Source organism: Salvelinus sp. IW2-2015, linkage group LG2 (assembly GCF_002910315.2).
Source record: "Salvelinus sp. IW2-2015 linkage group LG2, ASM291031v2, whole genome shotgun sequence".
NCBI classification, from domain to species: Eukaryota; Metazoa; Chordata; class Actinopteri; order Salmoniformes; family Salmonidae; genus Salvelinus; species Salvelinus sp. IW2-2015.
The window spans coordinates 33,871,030-33,890,366 of NC_036839.1; the positions used below are offsets into that span (position 1 = coordinate 33,871,030).

The 19,337-nt window shown below is 42.3% G+C and overlaps 1 protein-coding gene and 1 pseudogene across 3 annotated transcripts in view; one reads left to right on the plus strand and one right to left on the minus strand.

Moving 5' to 3' along the window:
- Nucleotides 1-1,264: 1,264 nt before the first annotated feature.
- Nucleotides 1,265-9,746, minus strand: LOC111971588 (WD repeat-containing protein 3-like; annotated as a pseudogene).
- Nucleotides 9,747-9,756: 10 nt separating this feature from the next.
- LOC111978772 (ganglioside-induced differentiation-associated protein 2) overlaps nt 9,757-19,337 on the plus strand; it is a 36,205-nt gene continuing 26,624 nt past the window's right edge. For 2 of the 3 annotated variants that reach the window (XM_024009016.2, XM_024009022.2), the window contains exons 1-3: nt 9,757-9,976; nt 17,384-17,602; nt 19,166-19,305. In XM_024009016.2, the coding sequence (XP_023864784.1) occupies nt 17,421-17,602; nt 19,166-19,305 (322 nt within the window). In that variant the 5' untranslated portion in view covers nt 9,757-9,976; nt 17,384-17,420. Of the gene's footprint in view, nt 9,977-11,075; nt 11,161-17,383; nt 17,603-19,165; nt 19,306-19,337 lie in introns of all 3 variants that reach the window. The other variant, XM_070448734.1, reaches the window with a different exon arrangement.

The following is a 19,337-nucleotide window of genomic DNA, read 5'->3' on the forward strand; positions in this document are numbered from 1 at the left end:
TTTTGAAAATAAATTATGCATTGTAATACCATTTTGAGTTGAGATTAGTCTGTAATTCATTGCTGGTGTGTTGTAACTTGTGTGTGTGTGTTTCAGTTTTTTTCGGAAKAATTTTTAATTTAGGTAGATGTGACATTTTTTGCTTAAAGAGCCAAATTCAGCATCATAAAGAGTTTCTGGCCCTTTTCACAGCCTTAGAAATACAGAGTTAATTTGATTTGTCTGCTGCAAGATTAAAAAGCGAACAGAGGGAAAAGGTGTTTTAAGGTGTTCATTTCATTAATTCACAGCGCCCTGCGGTCAGGATATAAACACACTTGTGGAACATTACGTGTTTGATGTGGGTGAAACATTGCCAATGTTAAGTGATTAAAGTTCAGGGTTGTGGAAAAAATGAAAGCAGTCCACATTTCAGCAAAATATGGTACTGAGATGGGAGAGATGTGGGTCCTATACTCTACTCTTGCGTGAAATATGTTGTCAACATACACAATGTATAGTCACCAAAAATTCAGCCTGGGTTACAAGAGCAGTAAAGTCAAGCTGAATCTGCCTCCCACTGGTGGCAGTAAAGAATAGCTGTGGTGAGAGGAGGGCAACCTGGTCTCAGAGCATTTCATATTATTCTGTACGTAAATCTGAGAGTATATGTATATTTAGTATATGTTACGTTTCGTATGGTATGTATTCATTTGTGAATGTCCATCACCCATTCATATGACATGTTACGAATTTGCAAAACATAAGATATGTTACGAATTCTAGCTAGGTGGCTAACGTTAGCTAGCTAGTTGAAGGGTTAGCTAAAAGGGTTAAGGTTTGGGGAAGGCTTAGCTAACATGCTAAGTAGTTTCAAAGTAGCTAAAAAGTAGTAAGTAGTTGAAAAGCTGGTAATTAGCAAAAATTCTGAAGTTGTCTGTGATGAGATTCAAACTCACAACCTTTGGGTTACTAGATGTTTGCATTAGACGCCCACCCATCCACTCCAACCAACTACTCTACTTTTGTTTTTGCATTAAGTAATCATCGGTCTTATCTAACTGTAACAAACGTATCATTGTAATTTGAGTGTGCTGGATTTATACTATGTTACATCTAGTCTATGAGACCAGGCTGGAGAGGTAGGAGGGATCTGGTTCTGTATTGTGAGCTCTTTGGGAGTGGCAGTCTTGGTGGTCTGAGAGACTGGTGGTCTGTGACAAATCGGACACCGCTTTCTATCCCCCTGAAGCCCACTTCAATCCGGTTTGGCCCTGATCCAGCCCTGAATCACTCCCCTAAGCTGTGATACAGGAAAACCCAGAGAAACAGGCCTAAATCATACCTGTCCAAACCCCATGTGACAGGAAGCTAAGACCAACCAGGGAGGGAAAAGTCCAACTCGAAATGTAACTATTAAAGAAGGAGTTTTATATGAATGTTTTATACGAGCCTGTGGTTGCAGAGGGATCTGCCGTGTATACATACAGTACGTCCTTTGGACTTGAGTTAGGGAGCAGTGGATTTATTCATTCACAGGCCTTCTGTAAAACCTGAGGGAGTGAGGCTCAACATGAGTAACTCAGACACAGTTTATTTGGGAAATGAAGCATGTCATTGAACAACAGTGTTATGTCCTATCAGGTTCCTATAACAGTTGAAATCTAAAACTAACAGTGTAAATCTCTGCTAAAGGCCTTGCCTGCAGTAGCCTACTAGTCATGATGTGGGGTAGATATCAGAAGAAACTGGTGCAAGGAGCTATAGCAGGACGGGCTCATTGTCATTGCTGGAATGGAATAAACGGAACGGTATCAAACAAGCATATGGAAATGACATGTTTGACTCCGTTCCATTAATTCCATTCCAGCAGTTACAATGAGCCCGTCCTCCTATAGGTCCTCCCACCAGCCTCTAGAGAGAGTGATTCAGGCGATGGTGAGTATAGCTCTCTTCTCTCTCTCGCTTCTCATCGAGGCGACGTCGGCAAAGAACATGATGTCCTCTTTGCTCTCGACCTCCCTCTGGAGAAACTGGAGACCAGCACTGTTGAACCCCAGAACATCCAGGAGCAGAAGGCGAGATAAGTTTGATAACTTTGATAAGACTTGTGGATCATCGGCCTTTAGAGTAAAGGTTTCTATATACTTTGATTGGACTTACCCTGAACTCTCAGACTTTAGAGATGGTGTTGCTTCTTAACTCGTCTATGACGGTTGGCAGCATGTGGTTACTGGAGATCTGGCCAAAGTGGACCCTGGAAAGATAAGGACCAACCAGCACAGTGAGGACAGACACAGACAGACATGAGGCTCATATACTCGCAAGTACCACAGAGACACCAGACACACACACACACCTGTGTGACACGGAACCCAAACCGGCTGCGCGCGTGCACCATCGTGYGCTATCGTGCATAAATKTATTTTGCCCCCCCACACCAAACGCGATTACAACACGCAGGTTAAAATATCAAAACAAACTCTGAACCAATKACATTAATTGGGGGACAGTTCGAAAAGCATTAAACATGTATGGCAATTTAGCTAGTTAGCTTGCACTTGCTAGCCAATTTGTCCGATTTAGCTAGCTTGCTGTTGTTAGCTAATTTGTCCTGGGATATAAACAGTGAGTTATTTTACCTGAACTCCGACAAATTAATCCACACATAAAACGGCCAACCGAATAGTTTCTAGTCATCTCTCCTCCTTCCAGGCTTTTTCATCGTTGAACTTATATGGTGATCCATCTAAACTTGCATAGTATTACCACGACAACCGKCAAAACAGTTCGTCTTTCAATCACCCACGTGGGTATAACCAATGAGGAGATGGCACGTGGGTACCTGCATCTATAAACCAATGAGGAGATGGGAGAAATAGGACTTTCAGCACGATCTGCATCAGAAATAGGAATGGCTTCTATTTTAGCCCTTGGTAACGCAGATGCTCGTTGGCGCGCGCGAGCAGTGTGGGTGCAATAATTGAATAACATGGATTTCAAMATTTCTTTTGCGACGCTCGCGCACGCGACRTGTCCGGTCTGGTCAGCATGTGAGGTTATTTGCATATCGTTGTGTCTGATGTAAACCTCTTATCTCCACAACAGAAACTTTTCAGGAAATTGAACAAATTACCATATTCTCCCCATTAACAAACATACAATTATGAAACTTCCCCAGGTTATCGCACCACTTGAGAAGCCTGCGTTGGAGGCTAGCATACCTGAGCAGAAAGAAGCGGCACACTAGCTCGACCTCCAGGCCATCCTGRACATAGCTGTTGAAGAGAGACAGCAGGTCTGGGACGTATGGGAAAAGCAGGACCAGCAGAGACACCTCCAGCTCACTGGAATGGGCATTCTTCATCACGTCCATGACATAGCGAGAYGGCTGCAAGGGAGGCAGAAGAGGATGTAGTTACAATGGTTACATGATCGATTAGTGAGGAACGGAACTAGTACCCTGGGCTATGCACGTATCATAATTTCAGGTGGAATTAAAAACTTACAGAAACGTTTCCAAAGCCACAAGGATAAGATTGACTTTAGGTGGAGGGAACTGTTTGCCGGCTGACTGGCAGGCTGATGCTCCTCCATTTTCCTTTTCTCTGATCTGTACAGCTCCAGAGCCTCCATGACAAGCTCAGCCTGAAGAGAGAGACATACACACACACACACGCACAAGAGAGAGACACACACACCATTACAAACTACACACAGACAACCTCTCCATCTCTGCAGTCTAGTTACTTGACGTGGAGACTCACAGCTGTCATGACTGTCCTGTGAGGATCACAATGGGTCAGATCAGCTTGGAAATGGCTGACAATAACCAGACCTTCTCTCACCCGCAGAGTGGAGGAGGGATCTGGTGTGGGGGTTTTGACACCTCCACACCCTGTCGTAAATTTGAGGAGAAGACTTTCTTTATTCCCCTCCAGTATGAACAAAGGAATCTCTGTTTCACAGACTTTTCCCAACAAAACTCTAACTCGGTCAAACGTGAATACTGGAACAATATTTGTAACATAATGTGGCGTGGGGAGTGGTCAGTGGGGAGCTATGGAAAACTAATGTAATATTGCTTTTCATTTTGTGATGTCATTAAAAACTGTATGGACAAAATACTGTAACTTGGAAAGTATATCCCCTTTATCTGTCAAGTTTCCATCCAATACATTGTGCATGTAGTATGAAAAATGTTAAAATTATTGTTGTTAAGATAGGAATGTGATTTTAGGAGGTATAAGAGAATCTATCTCCTATAAACTGTGCATARGTAGATAGCCATGCCCCGAGTGAGGTCGGATAGCGTGTCAGACAGACGGAGCTGTCCCCTTCGAGCCTTGGTAACGAAATTAACATTAGACCAGGAAACGTGAGGCGGGTAGCTACACGTTTGAAATGGTTGGTACTTTGAACCTCAACACGAGGTGAAGAAATAACCTCACCTTCCTTTAGACCAGAGAGACGGCAAGCTGCAGCTCATGTTCATTGTGGGTCAAATCCTGACTATCAACACGAGGAGGAAGAGGAAAACAAACCCTCTCAGACAATCACTGGTACAGCTGATTAGCTGTCCTGAGTAAAATATCTTGAACTCTTCAAACCATCCTACTACCCTTGTCAAATCATTGTAGTACGCTACTCTCATCACCTGACTGGAACCATCGGCACGGCTGGCTTATCTTCAAATAAGCAGCTTCAGGATCGAATGGAACAGAGTGAACTCTGAGGTTCTGTTCAGGACTACACGCCGGACAAAGACACCCACATGTAAATACATCCATGATTTCTTATTCCAAACGGGCGGCGGTTCGTGTGCAAACTATATGACTAATGTGAGAAGTCCTGAAATGTATCGACGATAAGTGTCTTTTTCTCTCTCTCCATGTCGTTGGATAAAAAGCCATATTGTGAAAGTCCGCTAGGGACTTTTGTCTCATGTAGTAAGTGTGTATGTTTCTTCTGTGTTATTCTTTAGTTAGCTAGTAAATAAATAATTAAACCAATTTGTGTAGCACTGAATCATGAGCAAGGCTGGGGTTTTTGCAGATGCTTGAGTTTACGACTGTTCAGAATGATGATATGAGGTAATGATTAATAAGATGACTGTTTATAGATGTAATAGATATATACCTTATAGAGTTTAATTCGGGAGATGGTAACTCTTTAAACAACCTCTTCCGTGGTGCCCCAAATCCTAATTAGTTCATTGTTACATGATTAATTTAAATTGGGTAACAATTAAACATAGTTAGATGATTAAATAAATAACAATAATCAGATTAATGAAAGTAAAGTCATGACACAGCTTTGACTGTCCTCTGTTCTTCTTCGCGGCACTTGTGCTGCTTTTTGTCTCTACAGGAACCTGTGAGACGCGAGATATCAGTGAGAGTGAAACGACACAGCGAAAACACACCTTTATACTTCCACTGTTTGAAATAAATAATATGTCACTCCGATGGGAAAGGGCGCATTTAGGTCACATAATTGCTTGCCAATCATCAATATTCAACACATTTTTAATAATGGAACTCTAGGCCTCATCTCCATATGGGAAATGTAACAGCATGGGAGTGAATGTCACCTCTAGAGTCTGGATGTGCTCAAACTTGACTGCATCCCATTGTTTTATCTTATTTTCCTTCCCCGCTGTGAAGAACAGATGGTTTTGGGAACAAACTGAAGGTACATGACGCTGAGAAAAGAAAGAAGGAGAAGGAAAGCAGATGAGAAATGACAAAATGGCGACATGAAAGAGCAGATGGGGTGATGTCATCGGTCAGAGGTGGCTAACTAGGACAGTGTTTCTGAAACTGRAGATTAAATTAAATATTTTACTGGAAATGGGGAGAGTRAAGTCAACGTATATTAAATGATATCATTTGAGACCATTGGTAAAGCGTCCACATTAAGCCATTTACACTGACCATATGTCTGACGGCTTAGGACGATGTGTTCTGGCAGTATATTATATATTCATATTAACATTAGGTTATACATTTTCTGTACCTGTCATCGTGGGCAAACATAGATCGGTGACAGTCCCCAAAATCCAGACCCCAGATCTTGACGTTTCTGTCTGCAGAACCAGTTGCTATCATGGCACTGTCCTGAGAGGTGGAGAAGAAGTAACATTCAGAGTCAAGACAGAYTAGACACACATAACACAACTTTAACCATGCACATTCTATATTCATCTACCGTCACACATTACATTCGTTTTTAGTTGAGATTGGTTGCCAGATTGAGTACTGGTACTCACATGAGAGATGTCCAGGCACAGCACAGGGAGCTTGTGTCCATACAGAGAGAAGAAGAACTTGAGTGTGTCAGTGTAGAAGACCTTGACGGTACAGTCCAGCAGGGAGACAGCCAACAATCTCTGATCAGGAGAATATTTCACACACGCAACACATCCTCATCCAGCTGCAGTGTACGCATGTGTTTCACCGTCAGCCTCCTGCAACACACACACACACAAACACTTAGATCAGGGTCAACACAAACTCCAGTCAAGGGCTCACTCCATAGAAGCTCACCTGAATAACACCATGCAGCCTGGGATCACTAGTACCTGCCTGGACAACAGAACTTCTTTGCCTCTAGTATAAAACAGCATTATTGTGTTATTGACAGTATGTGAAACAAMAGGAATAAAGCTTGGCTTACTTCTGTGCAGCCTCTCCATCCTTAATCAGCTGAAACTCTGCCGTCACTATCCCCCTCTGAGGAAATAACATAATTACAGTCAAATAAACAGTGAGAGCAAATGGGAATGATTGTATTGTATGGGGGCAATTCCACGGTAAAGTAGTGATGCTGAGACTTTAAAATGTATGTCAAACAAAGTGCAGATGCCAAGTTTGGTAATGTAATTTTGTTACCAAACTTTGCATCTGCAAACTGTTCTTCAAGTAAATGTGCTTTAGTAAAAAAAAATATGTGGAAATTGTTCTAAGTAATCATTGTGCATAGAGTTGTATGGTTTGTTTAACTTTTAAATCATTGGTTTTTGTTTGACATACTGTACATTTTAAAGTAAGTCTCAGCATCACTCTGTAAATGTGGACTTGTCCATGGGCTTTTGTCTACAGATAAGGGGACCTTTGGAGTTGTAATGGAGATTGGCACTTTAGAAGATGAGATCCATGAACGCTCTACATGTATTGTGGATGATGTTGAACATGGACAGGCAGATCCTGACAGACAGACAGTACCTGATCAGGAGACGGACAGATGGTCTACAGAGCTCTGTTATGGGCATCGACAGTCTCCAGGAGGGTTCCTGATGCCAAGTCAAAGATCTGAATCTTACCACTTTGACAGGAGAGGAGAGAGACAGACTAGGTTAGCCCATAGACATTACATCATTGTATCTGTCCCACTATGGCGTCTGTGAGAGCATGGGCAGAGCCAACATGGCAAAAGTCCTCAATGGCACTGCTCATAATAAAACAGGCTTGGGCACTAGAGTCCTCTCTCGGTAAGCCTGAGTTCCACACAATAGTCCAATACTGGATAATGCACATCTGCAGTAGTTTGGTGTATGTTAGTGTGTGCATGCATGTGTGTTACCTTGGTTCCTAGGATGATCTGCATGTCTCCAGGGACGAACAGGGAGCAGAGGGCGTACTCACACGCCATGGTGCGGATCACCTGCAGGGTAGACCTGCGGCAGAGAGGAACTTCCTGTTACGACACCCAATCAGAATGAAGAAAACGTATAATATGTGTCTAGGTGTCATAATATATGTAAACTTTTAAAGATGCTGGAAAGCCTAAAGCTTTAATGAACTAGATTTAACTTATACAGTGAAACCCCATGGTCAGGTCAATCCTAGCGCTGTGTGACCTGATGTTTCCACCTGTTCCGGACTTTGACAGTGTCCCCGGAGAGGCGGAAAGGACAGCAATGTTGTCTGAGCTGAAGGCCAATGTGCGGGCACCCTGGTCCCCCAGGGCGAGCCTGGAGGTCTTAGTGCCTGTGGGGTTCTTGTCAGACGTCTTGAGGCTGTAAGTCTCCACTGTGTTGTTCTGGAGCAGCATGGCTACCTTCAACTCCCCACCCGCACACAGCAGGCAGTCCACCCATCTAGGATATAAAGTGACACAAAATGTTGGTTGGTTGATTGAGTGTGTGAGAGTATGCATGCGTGTGTGTGTGTGTACCTAATCTTGGCCTTGATGGCCTTGATGTTGGTCAGTCTCACAATCTCATTTGCCAGTTTCCTCTCCACCACAGGCTCTGGGGCGTCCACCTCTGCACCCTGCACATCCCTACACGAGGGGGCAGCAGCACCTCATCTTTATATTTCACAAATGTAATCAACATAACTGTATATATAAACATTTGAAGTATTTAGTTTGATTGGAATTAGATTCCACAGATATTTGACGAATGTCCCAACTTGAACTACATCTGCAGACTGGTTTTTGCCGTGGCTGTAGTGACAGCGTGATCTTTACTCTGTCTGCGACTTACCTGGCCTTCTTCTTGGCTCTCTTCAGCTTCTTGGCCATCACCCTCTCCACCTCGTCCTCCGGCAGCACACTGAACACCTCCAGCACCGCGTCAGAGCCCTGACGAAAGAGAGGGATTGGGAAAAGTAGGAAAGATCAGAGAAGGGAAGAATACACATCGTGTTAGCGATCCGAGAAATGTATGACAATAAACCAAACACCGACCTCTATTGGACACTGTACTTACAAAGATTTTGTAAATATAATTTCACCTAATTGGTAGTTTAGCAGGTAGAATAGGGAACAATGAAACATTCAGGGACGTGAAGGTAATGAGGTCGAATACTGTTGAAGGCACTCTATTTAAAAGAAATGTATGTGAAACCACACTTTCTGCACTGTTGTTCAAATAAATCGTTTTATTTAGTATAGTATCGCTTATGCCTTAAGCATCCGAAATAATGGCATAGATTCGGTTTTAGAAAAATAGTAATCCTGAAAGCAAAACATGGAAGCATTATGTAAACCTGCTGGTGTTCCAACTGGCCCTACTAAAGTCAACGATTTACCGCTGAACCACGGAGTTTTGATGAAAAATGTAAAGAGAAAAATGTATATTTGATAATCATACGCTGCTGTATATTGTTGACCAGCAGATGTCCCTAATGTGCACTGTGAACCGATTATGAAGCTCCAAGGAATTAACCGTTTTTTAGCACAATTTTGTGAAAGCTCTGAAGCCTTCAGAAAGCTTAACGCTAACCTTAAATTAAGACCAAAAAGCTTATTTTTGTTTAAATTAATTTTTACGATATAGCCATATATATTTTTKGGGCTATGGTAACTAGTGGAAACCCGTTTTCTGTCTTCTGGGCACACGAGGAAGACCCTACTAATCAAACACATATGTAGTCGAACACAAACTATAGACTGATAAAAGAAAACAGAAACACATAGACACAGAGGCAGAAAATACGTATATTAAATATTTTGTTATGATTATTGTACTCTTGTTCAATTGCAATTGAACTATCGATCAGTCACATTAACTAGCTTTTGTATTTATTACATTCGTCTGTTTTATGGGGTTGCTTCTTGTGTTGTTGTTTATTTTATTACAAAATATCTCTGCTCTATGCCATATATTTGACCGTATATCTAAATGCATACATTTACCTTCAATATAGAAAATGCTCTCGAGGATTTACTTACCGGTAGCTACAATTCTAATAGGTCCTCTGAGTGCTGTACTATGCGTTTTACACAAATGTTGGGATTTATTGTACGTCCCTGGGCATTATTCCGGAAGGGATTGTTATGCGTGTTTGGGTTCTTTGTAGTGRATCAGCTGATCAGGAACTCACCAAAATATAGTAAACGTGACTGCGCGATGGGAATTGGCTTGATCAAATCAAGTTTTGCCATGTTTGTGATCATAACAAAATCATGAAGACTCACTGCATTCGATGCTTTTTGTAATTCAGTCCTGCTCGGAGTAGACAACATATTCGTGTACGAAGGAAAACGGGTAGGTGTAAATGTTTCTTCTGATTACCTAACGTTAGCTAGAAAAATATTTGATTTCCTTCCCCTTTTCGACATGCTACTATTTGCTGCCGTGCTAGCAGGTTATTTGCGAATCAAAGTCAAACGAAAGCAAATGCTGCACTGGTAATGTATGTGTGATGGTCAGCTGAGCTCGAGCTCCATGGTTGGTGATGACGACACATTTTATGTTCTCATTTGATGTTTTCCCTATAAATAGGGCCTATTTAACCGTTCAAATGGTAATAACATAATATGAGTAATGGCACACGCAAAAACACTAGGAAATGTTTGGCCATGCTTCAGTAAACACAAATATACTTCTTTTTTTTAAGTTATGGAAATTAGCTAGTATATCTTTATCTTCATTCTGCATTTCATCGAGCCCTTATGGTCCATTCAAATTCCCTGTCTGTTTAGGTGCACTAATGTAACATTAATGAGTCGGACCTAGTCAGACCTTGCTTGACATATTCACCCAATTTGCTCTAACTGCCACCTAACCTCCCAAAAATGCAATCAGAATATTCCAAACATAATAAAATGTCTACTGACAAATTTGGCTTCTGCTATTTAGGTGATAGGCTTTATTTGGCAGGTTGTAGACTAGAAGTTACAGAAGTCCTGAAAACTGGTTAATGTATTACTGTCTAGAACTACACTGAACAAAAATGTAAACGCAACACGTAAAGTGTTGGTTCCATGAACTGAAATAAAAGATCCAGCAACTTAACACAGCCATTAAAGAGGAGTGGGACAACATTCCACAGGCCACAATCAACAGCCTGATAAACACCATGCGAAGGAGATGTCGTGCGGCATGAGGCAAATGGTGATCACATCAGATACTGACTGGTTTTCTGATACATGCCTAGGGTTGCAAAGGGTCAGAAACTTTCCAGTAAATTAAGTTACGCCCTGGAATTTGGGGAATTTAGCTTAAATTCATTTAAAAAAGTTAGCTTATAACAGTTAACCTTTTTTTGTGGGATACACGTAAGGCAATTCTAGGTCTTGTGGCATATTTTGGTTAAACTATCCCCAATTCAATGGAATTGCAACCCCTTCCATCACATGTACAGCTGATTCTGAAGATCTTGCACTCTAATGAGATGCTATTGAGCCCACACTACTACACTGTCTGAGCCAAAGACTACATGCTTTCTGGTAAGTTTTGATTACAATACTGGGTGGGGTGAATATATTTTATATGACATACATGATTTTTTGTTAACTAGTGTGAAGGGTTGCGTCAATCGAATCTGGTATCAGGATAAAATGTGATTCAAAGTCACCGAATATACTTTAAGTATTTTTATTTAACATAAGTGATAAATGGTAAATGCAATTTTCGTATATACGGGTTCACTGTATCACGTAAAGCAGAGAACTGACAGAAATTGTACAGACATCTTCTTTTATACTGTGACAGATGCAGTTCCAACTTTAGAGTTGGCCTGTCACAGTAGAGGCTTAGCGTGGTTTAAACTTGCTAGCCTATCGGTGGTGCCCAAGCTTGTCCCAGCCTCACAGCACACAGGATCCAGATATCCGGAAGTGTTTGTTGTGAAGTTTGAGCTGAGTTGTCGGTGACTACACTGCTCASKTCCTGTTTTCTTGTTATTCAGCAGTCACGCTATGTTTTGTGATTAACATGTCCTATTTCTATAAGGCATATATTTTTGTTAAAAAGAGAACAAAACCATCCTTTACACTAGTAAATAGTAGCCTACAGCAAAGTGTGTTTAAATCATTTCTAACTTGTTAACAATTTCTGCTAGTTAGTTTTTGCTACCATGAGGGTTTTAGCTTGCTTGAGCCTGCTAATTGAGGAGTGTTAATTCACCTGTTGCCATACATGTTTCATTTTGAAACATTCATCTTACAAAGGAGTTGTTTTATCTAACTGCTTAACTATTTATCTGTACTTGGAATTTAATTTTTTATGACATTTTTTACTCTGTTTTTTTCTAATCTTTACAGGGAAATACAACGGGCGCTATCTGATGCGTGGAGCCATTTCACTGCAGCTAATGTAGAAGGAAAAGCTGTGTACATTTGCAAATACTGTGCCAAATATTTTTTTTATTTAACTAGGCAAGTCAGTTAACTTCTCTGCGCTACGGATCCCTTTAGCGGGATCATTTTCCTAAACAACCGCTGAATTGCAGGGTGCAAAATATTACTAACAATATTTATAATCATGCAATCACAAGTGAAATATACCAAAACACAGCTTAGCTTGTTGTTAATCCACCTATCGTGTCAGATTTTGAAAATATGCTTTGCAGCGAAAGCAATCCAAGCTTTTGTGAGTGTATCAATCAATGCTACAACAGCTAGCCCCAAATTAGCATGGTCCTTTGATAATCTTCGGATGTTTGCACTCACGAGACTCCCAGTTACACAACAAATGTTCTTTTTGTTCGATAAATATTACTTTTATAACAAAAAAACACCATTTGGGTTGCGCGTTATGTTCAGAAAACCAAAGCCTCGTTCCGTTCGACGAAAATTCCAAAAAGTATCCGTAATGGTCGTAGAAACATGTCAAATGTTTTTTATAATCAATCCTCAGGTTGTTTTTAACAAACATAATCGATAATATTTCAACCGGACCGTAACCTATTCAATAAAAGAGAAAAAGAAAATGGAGAGCTACCCCTCTCGCGCGCAGGAACTAATCAGAGGACACCTGACTAGTTTTGAAAATCTCGCTCATTTTTCAAAATAAAAGCCTGAAACTATATCTAATGCCTGGTCACAGCCTGAGGAAGCCATTGGAAAAGGAATCTGGTTGATACCCCTTTAAATGGAAGAAAGACGGGCCAGGAAACACAGATAAAAAATAATAAAATAATAATAATAGTAATACATTTCTTTTTTTAAATCACTTCCGGGTTAGATTCTCTCAGGTTTTCGCCTGCAGCATCAGTTTTGTTATACTCACAGACAATATTTTGACAGTTTTGGAAACTTTGGAGTGTTTTCTATCCTAATCTGTCAATTATATGCATATTCTACGATCTGGACCTGAGAAATAGTCCGTTTACCTTGGGAATGTTATTTAAAAAAAAAAAAWAATAATAATCTGACCCCTAGCGTCAAGAGGTTAAGAACAAATTCTTATTTTCAATGACGGCCTAGGAACATTGGGTTAACTGCCTTGTTCACGGGCAGAACGATAGATTTTTAACTTGTCCGCTCAGGGATTCGATCTTGCAACCTTTCATTTACTAGTCCAACGCTCTAACCACTAGACTACCTGCTGCCCCGGCAGAGATGCAGAATCATCTGGCCAAGTGCATAAAGTTCTCTCAGCGCTCACAACAAGCATCTTCTGACAAAAGTCCCTCTACTTCTATTCGAGGTGAAAATGATGTATAAGACACCTTATCGATAGCAACAGCTCATGGTCCTCCTGGAATCAGAAGTTTTTTTGACTCCATGGAGGAACGTAGTCAGAGAAATGCTGATGAATGTCTTGCTCGAGCTGCGTATGCAACTGCTTCACCGCTGATGCTCACAGGCAATCAAATCAAATGTATTTATATAGCCCTTCTTAGATCAGCTGATATCTCAAAGTGCTGTACAGAAACCCAGCCTAAAACCCCAAACAGCAAGCAATGCAGGTGTAGACGCACGGTGGCTAGGAAAAACTCCCTAGAAAGGCCAAAACCTAGGAAGAAACCTAGAGAGGAACCAGGCTATGAGGGGTGGCCAGTCCTCTTCTAGCTGTGCCGGGTGAAGATTATAACAGAACATGGCCAAGATGTTCAAATGTTCATTAATGATCAGCAATGGTCAAATAATAATAATCACAGTAGTTGTCGAGGGTGCAACAGGTCAGCACCTCAGGAGTAAATGTCAGTTGGCTTTTCATAGCCGATTATTGAGAGTATCTCTACGCTCCTGCTGTCTCTAGAGAGTTGAAAACAGCAGGTCTGGGACAGGTAGCAGTCCGGTGAACAGGGTTCCATAGCCGCAGGCAGAACAATTGAAACTGGAGCAGCAGCACGGCCAGGTGGACTGGACAACAAGGAGTCATCATGCCAGGTATTCCTGAGGCATGGTCCTAGGGATCAGGTCCTCCGAGAGAGCGAAAGACAGAAAGAGAGAATTAGAGAGAGCATACTTAAATCACACAGGACAACGGATAAGACAGGAGAAATACTCCAGATATAACAGACTGACCCTAGCCCCCCGAACAAACTACTGCAGCATAAATACTGGAGCCTGAGACAGGAGGGGTCAGGAGACCTGTGGCCATCTGATGATGCCCCAGACAGGGCCAAACAGGCAGGATATAACCCACCCACTTTGCCAAAGCACAGCCCCCACACACTAGAGGGATATCTTCAACACCAACTTACCATCCTGAGACAAGGCCGAGTATAGCCCACAAAGATTCCGCCACGGCACAACCCAAGGGGGGGCGCCAACCCAGACAGGAGACACGTCAGTGACTCAACCCACTCAAGTGACGCACCCCTCCTAGGGACGGTAATGGAAGAGCACCAGTAAGCCAGTGACTCAGCCCTGTAATAGGGTTAGAGGCAGAGAATCCCAGTGGAGAGAGGGGAACCGGCCAGGCAGAGACAGCAAGGGCGGTTCGCTGCTCCAGTGCTTTCCGTTCACTTTCACACTCTGGGCCAGACTACACTCAATCATAGGACCTACTGAAGATTTGGAGTCTTCAATAAAGACTTAAAGGTTGAGACCGAGTCTGCGTCTCTCACATGGGTAGGCCAGACATTCCATAAAAATGGAGCTCTATAGGAAAAAGCCCTGCTCCAGCTGTTTTGCTTAGAAATTCTAGGGTCAACTAGAGGCCTGCGTCTTGTGACCGTAGCATATGTGTAGGTATGTACAGCAGGACCAAATCGGAAAGATGGGTAGGAGCGAGCCCATGTAATGCTTTTGTAGGTTAGCAGTAAAACCTTGAAATCAGCCCTTGCCTTAACAGGAAGCAGTGTAGGGAGGCTAGCACTGAGTAATATGATCAATTTTTTGGTTCTAGTCAGGATTCTAGCAGCCGTATTTAGCACTAACTGAAGTTTATTTAGTACTTAATCCGGGTAGCTGGAAAGTAGAGCATTGCAGTAGTCTAACTAGAAGTAACAAAAGCATGGATTAATTTTATGCATAATTCTTGGACAGAGAATTTCTGATTTTTGCAATGTTATGTAGATGTCCTTGAAACAGTTTTGATATGTTCGTCAAAAGAGAGATCAGGGTCCAGAGTAACGCCGAGGTCCTTCACAGTTTTATTTGAGACGACTGTACAACCATCAGATTAATTGTCAGATTCAGCAGTGAAAGTTAACATTTATGTTTTCGAATGACATCCCAAGAGGTAAAATATATGTTCTTCCACCCAGCATACACCCTTCCAACCAGACATGCTTTATCTACTCATTTGCTGGATGCAGAGTTCAAGTGAAGGTCAAGCAAATCATAGAGAAAGCAGACTGTATTGTAATCCTCTCTGATGGGTGGTCGAATGTTTGTGGGCAAGGAATAATTAACTACATCATCTCCAACCCTCAACCAGTATTCTACAAGAGCACAGACACAAGGACCTTGGACCACAGAAGGTATTTGCACTGGTGACAGACAATGCTGCGAACATGAAGACTGCTTGGTCTAAAGTGGAGGAGTCCTACCCTCACATCACACCCATTGGCTGTGCTGCTCATGCATTGAATCTGCTCCTGAAGGACATCGTGGCACTGAACAATGGATACACTCTACAAAAGAGCCAAGGAAATGGTTAGGTATGTGAAGGTTCAAGTTACAGCAGCAATCTACGTCACCAAGCAAAGTGAGAAGAATAAGAGCACCACATTGAAGCTGACCAGCAACACCTGTTGGGGTGGTGTTGTCATCATGTTTGACAGTCTCCTGGGGGGGAAGGAGTCTCTCCAAGAAATGGCTGTATCACTGTCTGCTGATATGGACAGCCCCATCAAGAGGATCTTCCTGGATGATGTGTTTTGGGAGACAGTGGTAAGCAGCCTGAAACCCCTGAAACCTATAGCAGTAGCCATTGCACGGATTGAGGGAGACAATGCCATCCTGTCTGATGTTCAGACTCTGCTTGCAGATGTAAGATAAGAAATCCGTACTGCCCTGCCCACTTCACTGTTGCTCCAAGCAGTTCTGAAATGTATCAAAAAGCGTGAAGACTTCTTCCTGAAGCCCATACATGCCGCAGCGTACATGTTGGACCCCAAGTATGCTGGCAAGAGCATCCTGTCTGGTGCAGAGATCAACAAGGTCTATGGTGTCATCACTACCGTGTCTCGCCACCTTGGCCTGGATGAGGGCGAGGTTCTTGGCAGTCTGGTGAAGTACACTTCCAAGCAAGGGCTTTGGGATGGAGATGCAATATGGCAGTCGTGCCAACATATCTCATCAGCCACCTGGTGGAAGGGACTTTGTGGATCTGAGAATCTTTCCCCTGTTGCCTCCATCATCCTCCAAATCCCACCAACATCAGCCGCCTCTGAGCGCAACTGGCCCTTGTTTGGGAACACACACACCAAAGCACACAACAGGCTGACCAATACAAGGGTTGAAAAATTGGTGGCCATCCGGGCAAATTTGAGGCTTTTTGAGCCTGACAACGAGCCATCCTCAACAAGGTTGGAAAGTGACAGTGAAGATGAGGCCTCAGTCTGATGTGCAAGAGGTGGACATTAACGAGGTCCAGGGAGAAGACATGGAAGCCTGAGAGGAAGACAACCAATTTCAAGTCGAAACTAAATCGTTTTATTTATTGATTTTGGAAGGATTTAATCATTTGCAATTATGTCTACTTATAAGGTAAACGGTTTATGTTTCTGTCTCCATATGATATGGTAATATATTCAATGCAAAAAACATTTACATTTAAATGGTATTAATATTAATTCTGATATATTCCTGTGGAAAGTTTCCACCTCTGAATATTCCCCAAATGTGCAACCCTATCCACGCCCCTACTTTTGTGACCAACAGACGCATAACTGTATTCCCAGTCATGTGAAATCCATAGATTAGAGCCTAATGAATTTATTGAAATAAACAGATTTCCTTATATGATCTGTAACTCAGTAAAATCTTTGAAAATGTTGCATTTTATTTTTGTTCAGTGTATTTTACTCTGTCAGAACAAAGCCTTTCTTTGATTGTGTTAAAARGCTTTTGCTCTACAAAATGGGTTGTTATTGCTACTTTTAACCTACTGAATGATGAACACTGAAACCACCAGACCATTTGTAAACACAAATGTATTCACCACTTGTGACTGTCTGCTGGTCTTTGTCATAACTGCTCCTATTTGGCTCCTGGACAGTGGACACTCTGATATATGCACTTTAATGTCTTTCTCTGGCTTTGTTTGCAGTGGGGAGCATTGAGGTGTAGGCCAGCGACGTGCAGGAATGGATCCTCTGGGAGCACGCTCTCAGTTTGTGGAGGTACAGACTCTGTCCACCTGGGAGCGGCAGCCAGACCCTGAGGGAGAAGAGACAGAGAAGGAGTACACCGACAGCCTGGTCAGCCAGGAGGCCTTCCCCTCCCCTTTTCCCTACAGAGAGGACATCAACAGGAAGATAGTGCTTTAGTGAGTACGCACACTGACTGGACCTCTATCTCTAATACCACTTCCCTATCATTTGGTCTATTTTGCTCTCTCGCATTCTCTTTTTTCTTTCTATCTCGGGGGTCTCTCATTTTCTCATACATTCATAATCGTCAAACTCTTATCAAATGCCTTTGTTGACAGCAATAAGGTCTCTCAAGTTGAATCCCTGGCTTCTTGTGCCTTGTGATTCTGTTATTGCTCCATGCACCACTCTCTCTCTCTCTCCACATGGGCATTCTAGACCCTACCTCATAAATCCTCTTTGTGGAGCGAGGCTGAGCACATGATGTGTCCAGAGGTTCCACTAGTAGGAGTCTCTCAGTAAGACCTTTGTACCCAGGTGGCCTCAAGCCCTCTTCACATTCCTGCTGTTGTTAAAGGAACAGACTGGACTGAACTAAGGCCTTTTTACACAGGTCTTAGGAAAATCACTTTTCTGTTCCTGATTTGTCAGCATTTTCAGGACTTGACACAGTGTCTTGATTGACTTGCACTCCCTTTGCACAAGGATCAACAACGATCACCCCAAGTGCAGGGGTTAAAGTTCTCCGTCACTGCGATGGATTTTCGTCATATGGATTTTTTGTGAAGATTTTTGTTTTTAGGATCTATGTATTTTTTCAATTGAAAAGGACTGGGATTGGTCAAACTCTGTTTAATACATGTACAAAATGATCCTTTTTCCCTAAAGGTATGATGGTCATTACTTTTTTTTACATGAAAGGGGTGCTTAACTTGGCCCCGCAGACAATCGATCTGAGCTCGACTTAAGTTTCATTCATGGGGTTTATTTTTGCTTTAACCCCTGCAGGTGTGTACAACAAGGCCTACAACACTTAGCTTGTTCACAGCCAACCTTTTTGAGGTCGTACTGCTGTGATTATGCCGATGTAGTGAGGAATAAATCWTTATGACTTGTCCATTGGCTGTTTGCTAGCTCCAGCATTTAAGTGAAGTGAAACATCACTGTAAACCTGATCGTATGTCTTCTTTGCTGTTTCAGTAGCTCGGCTGTCTACTGATCTGCACTCCAGTGGCAAGGTTGTCATAGGCTTATTTCTCAATGACTGAAGACTAAGGATGTCATGACTCAGTACCAACTTAACTGCTTGAGTAGTTGCCCTTTTAGACTTTGACAAAGCAGGGCTCTATGCTGACCTTTTTTACAAGGAGCATATGTGCGCCTAAGTTGAAAAATGTAAGCGCACACAAAGCAATTTAGGAGCAAAGTGACAAATATTTGAGGTGTTACAGATAGAATCCTTAATTTTTCTAGGCACACTGGTGCTCCTAAATACAAATTCCAGGTCGCACAGTAAAATATTTAGGCGCATAAGCGAGTAAAATGGTCGCACTGTAGAGCCCTGCAAAGCCCTGTGGGAAGGATCTTAAATCGGTAAACACACCTGTAGTCAAACTTAAACTGTTGTGTAAATCATCCATAAATGTCAAAGGGAGATACGCAAGCTCCAACCTCATACTGTACGACCAATACAGAGTTAAAATATCTAACCCTCTTTCTTTCTGCTGTCTCCTCTCAAGTAATGGCGACGTGGCCCTGCTGAACTGCACAGCGATTGTCAACACGAGTAACGAGACTCTGACGGACAAAAACCCCATCTCTGAGAGCATCCTCTTACACGCTGGGCCTGAGCTTCGAGATGAGCTGCTCAAACTGAACGGTAGGGGGCACCACTGAGTTATCAGGTCAAGG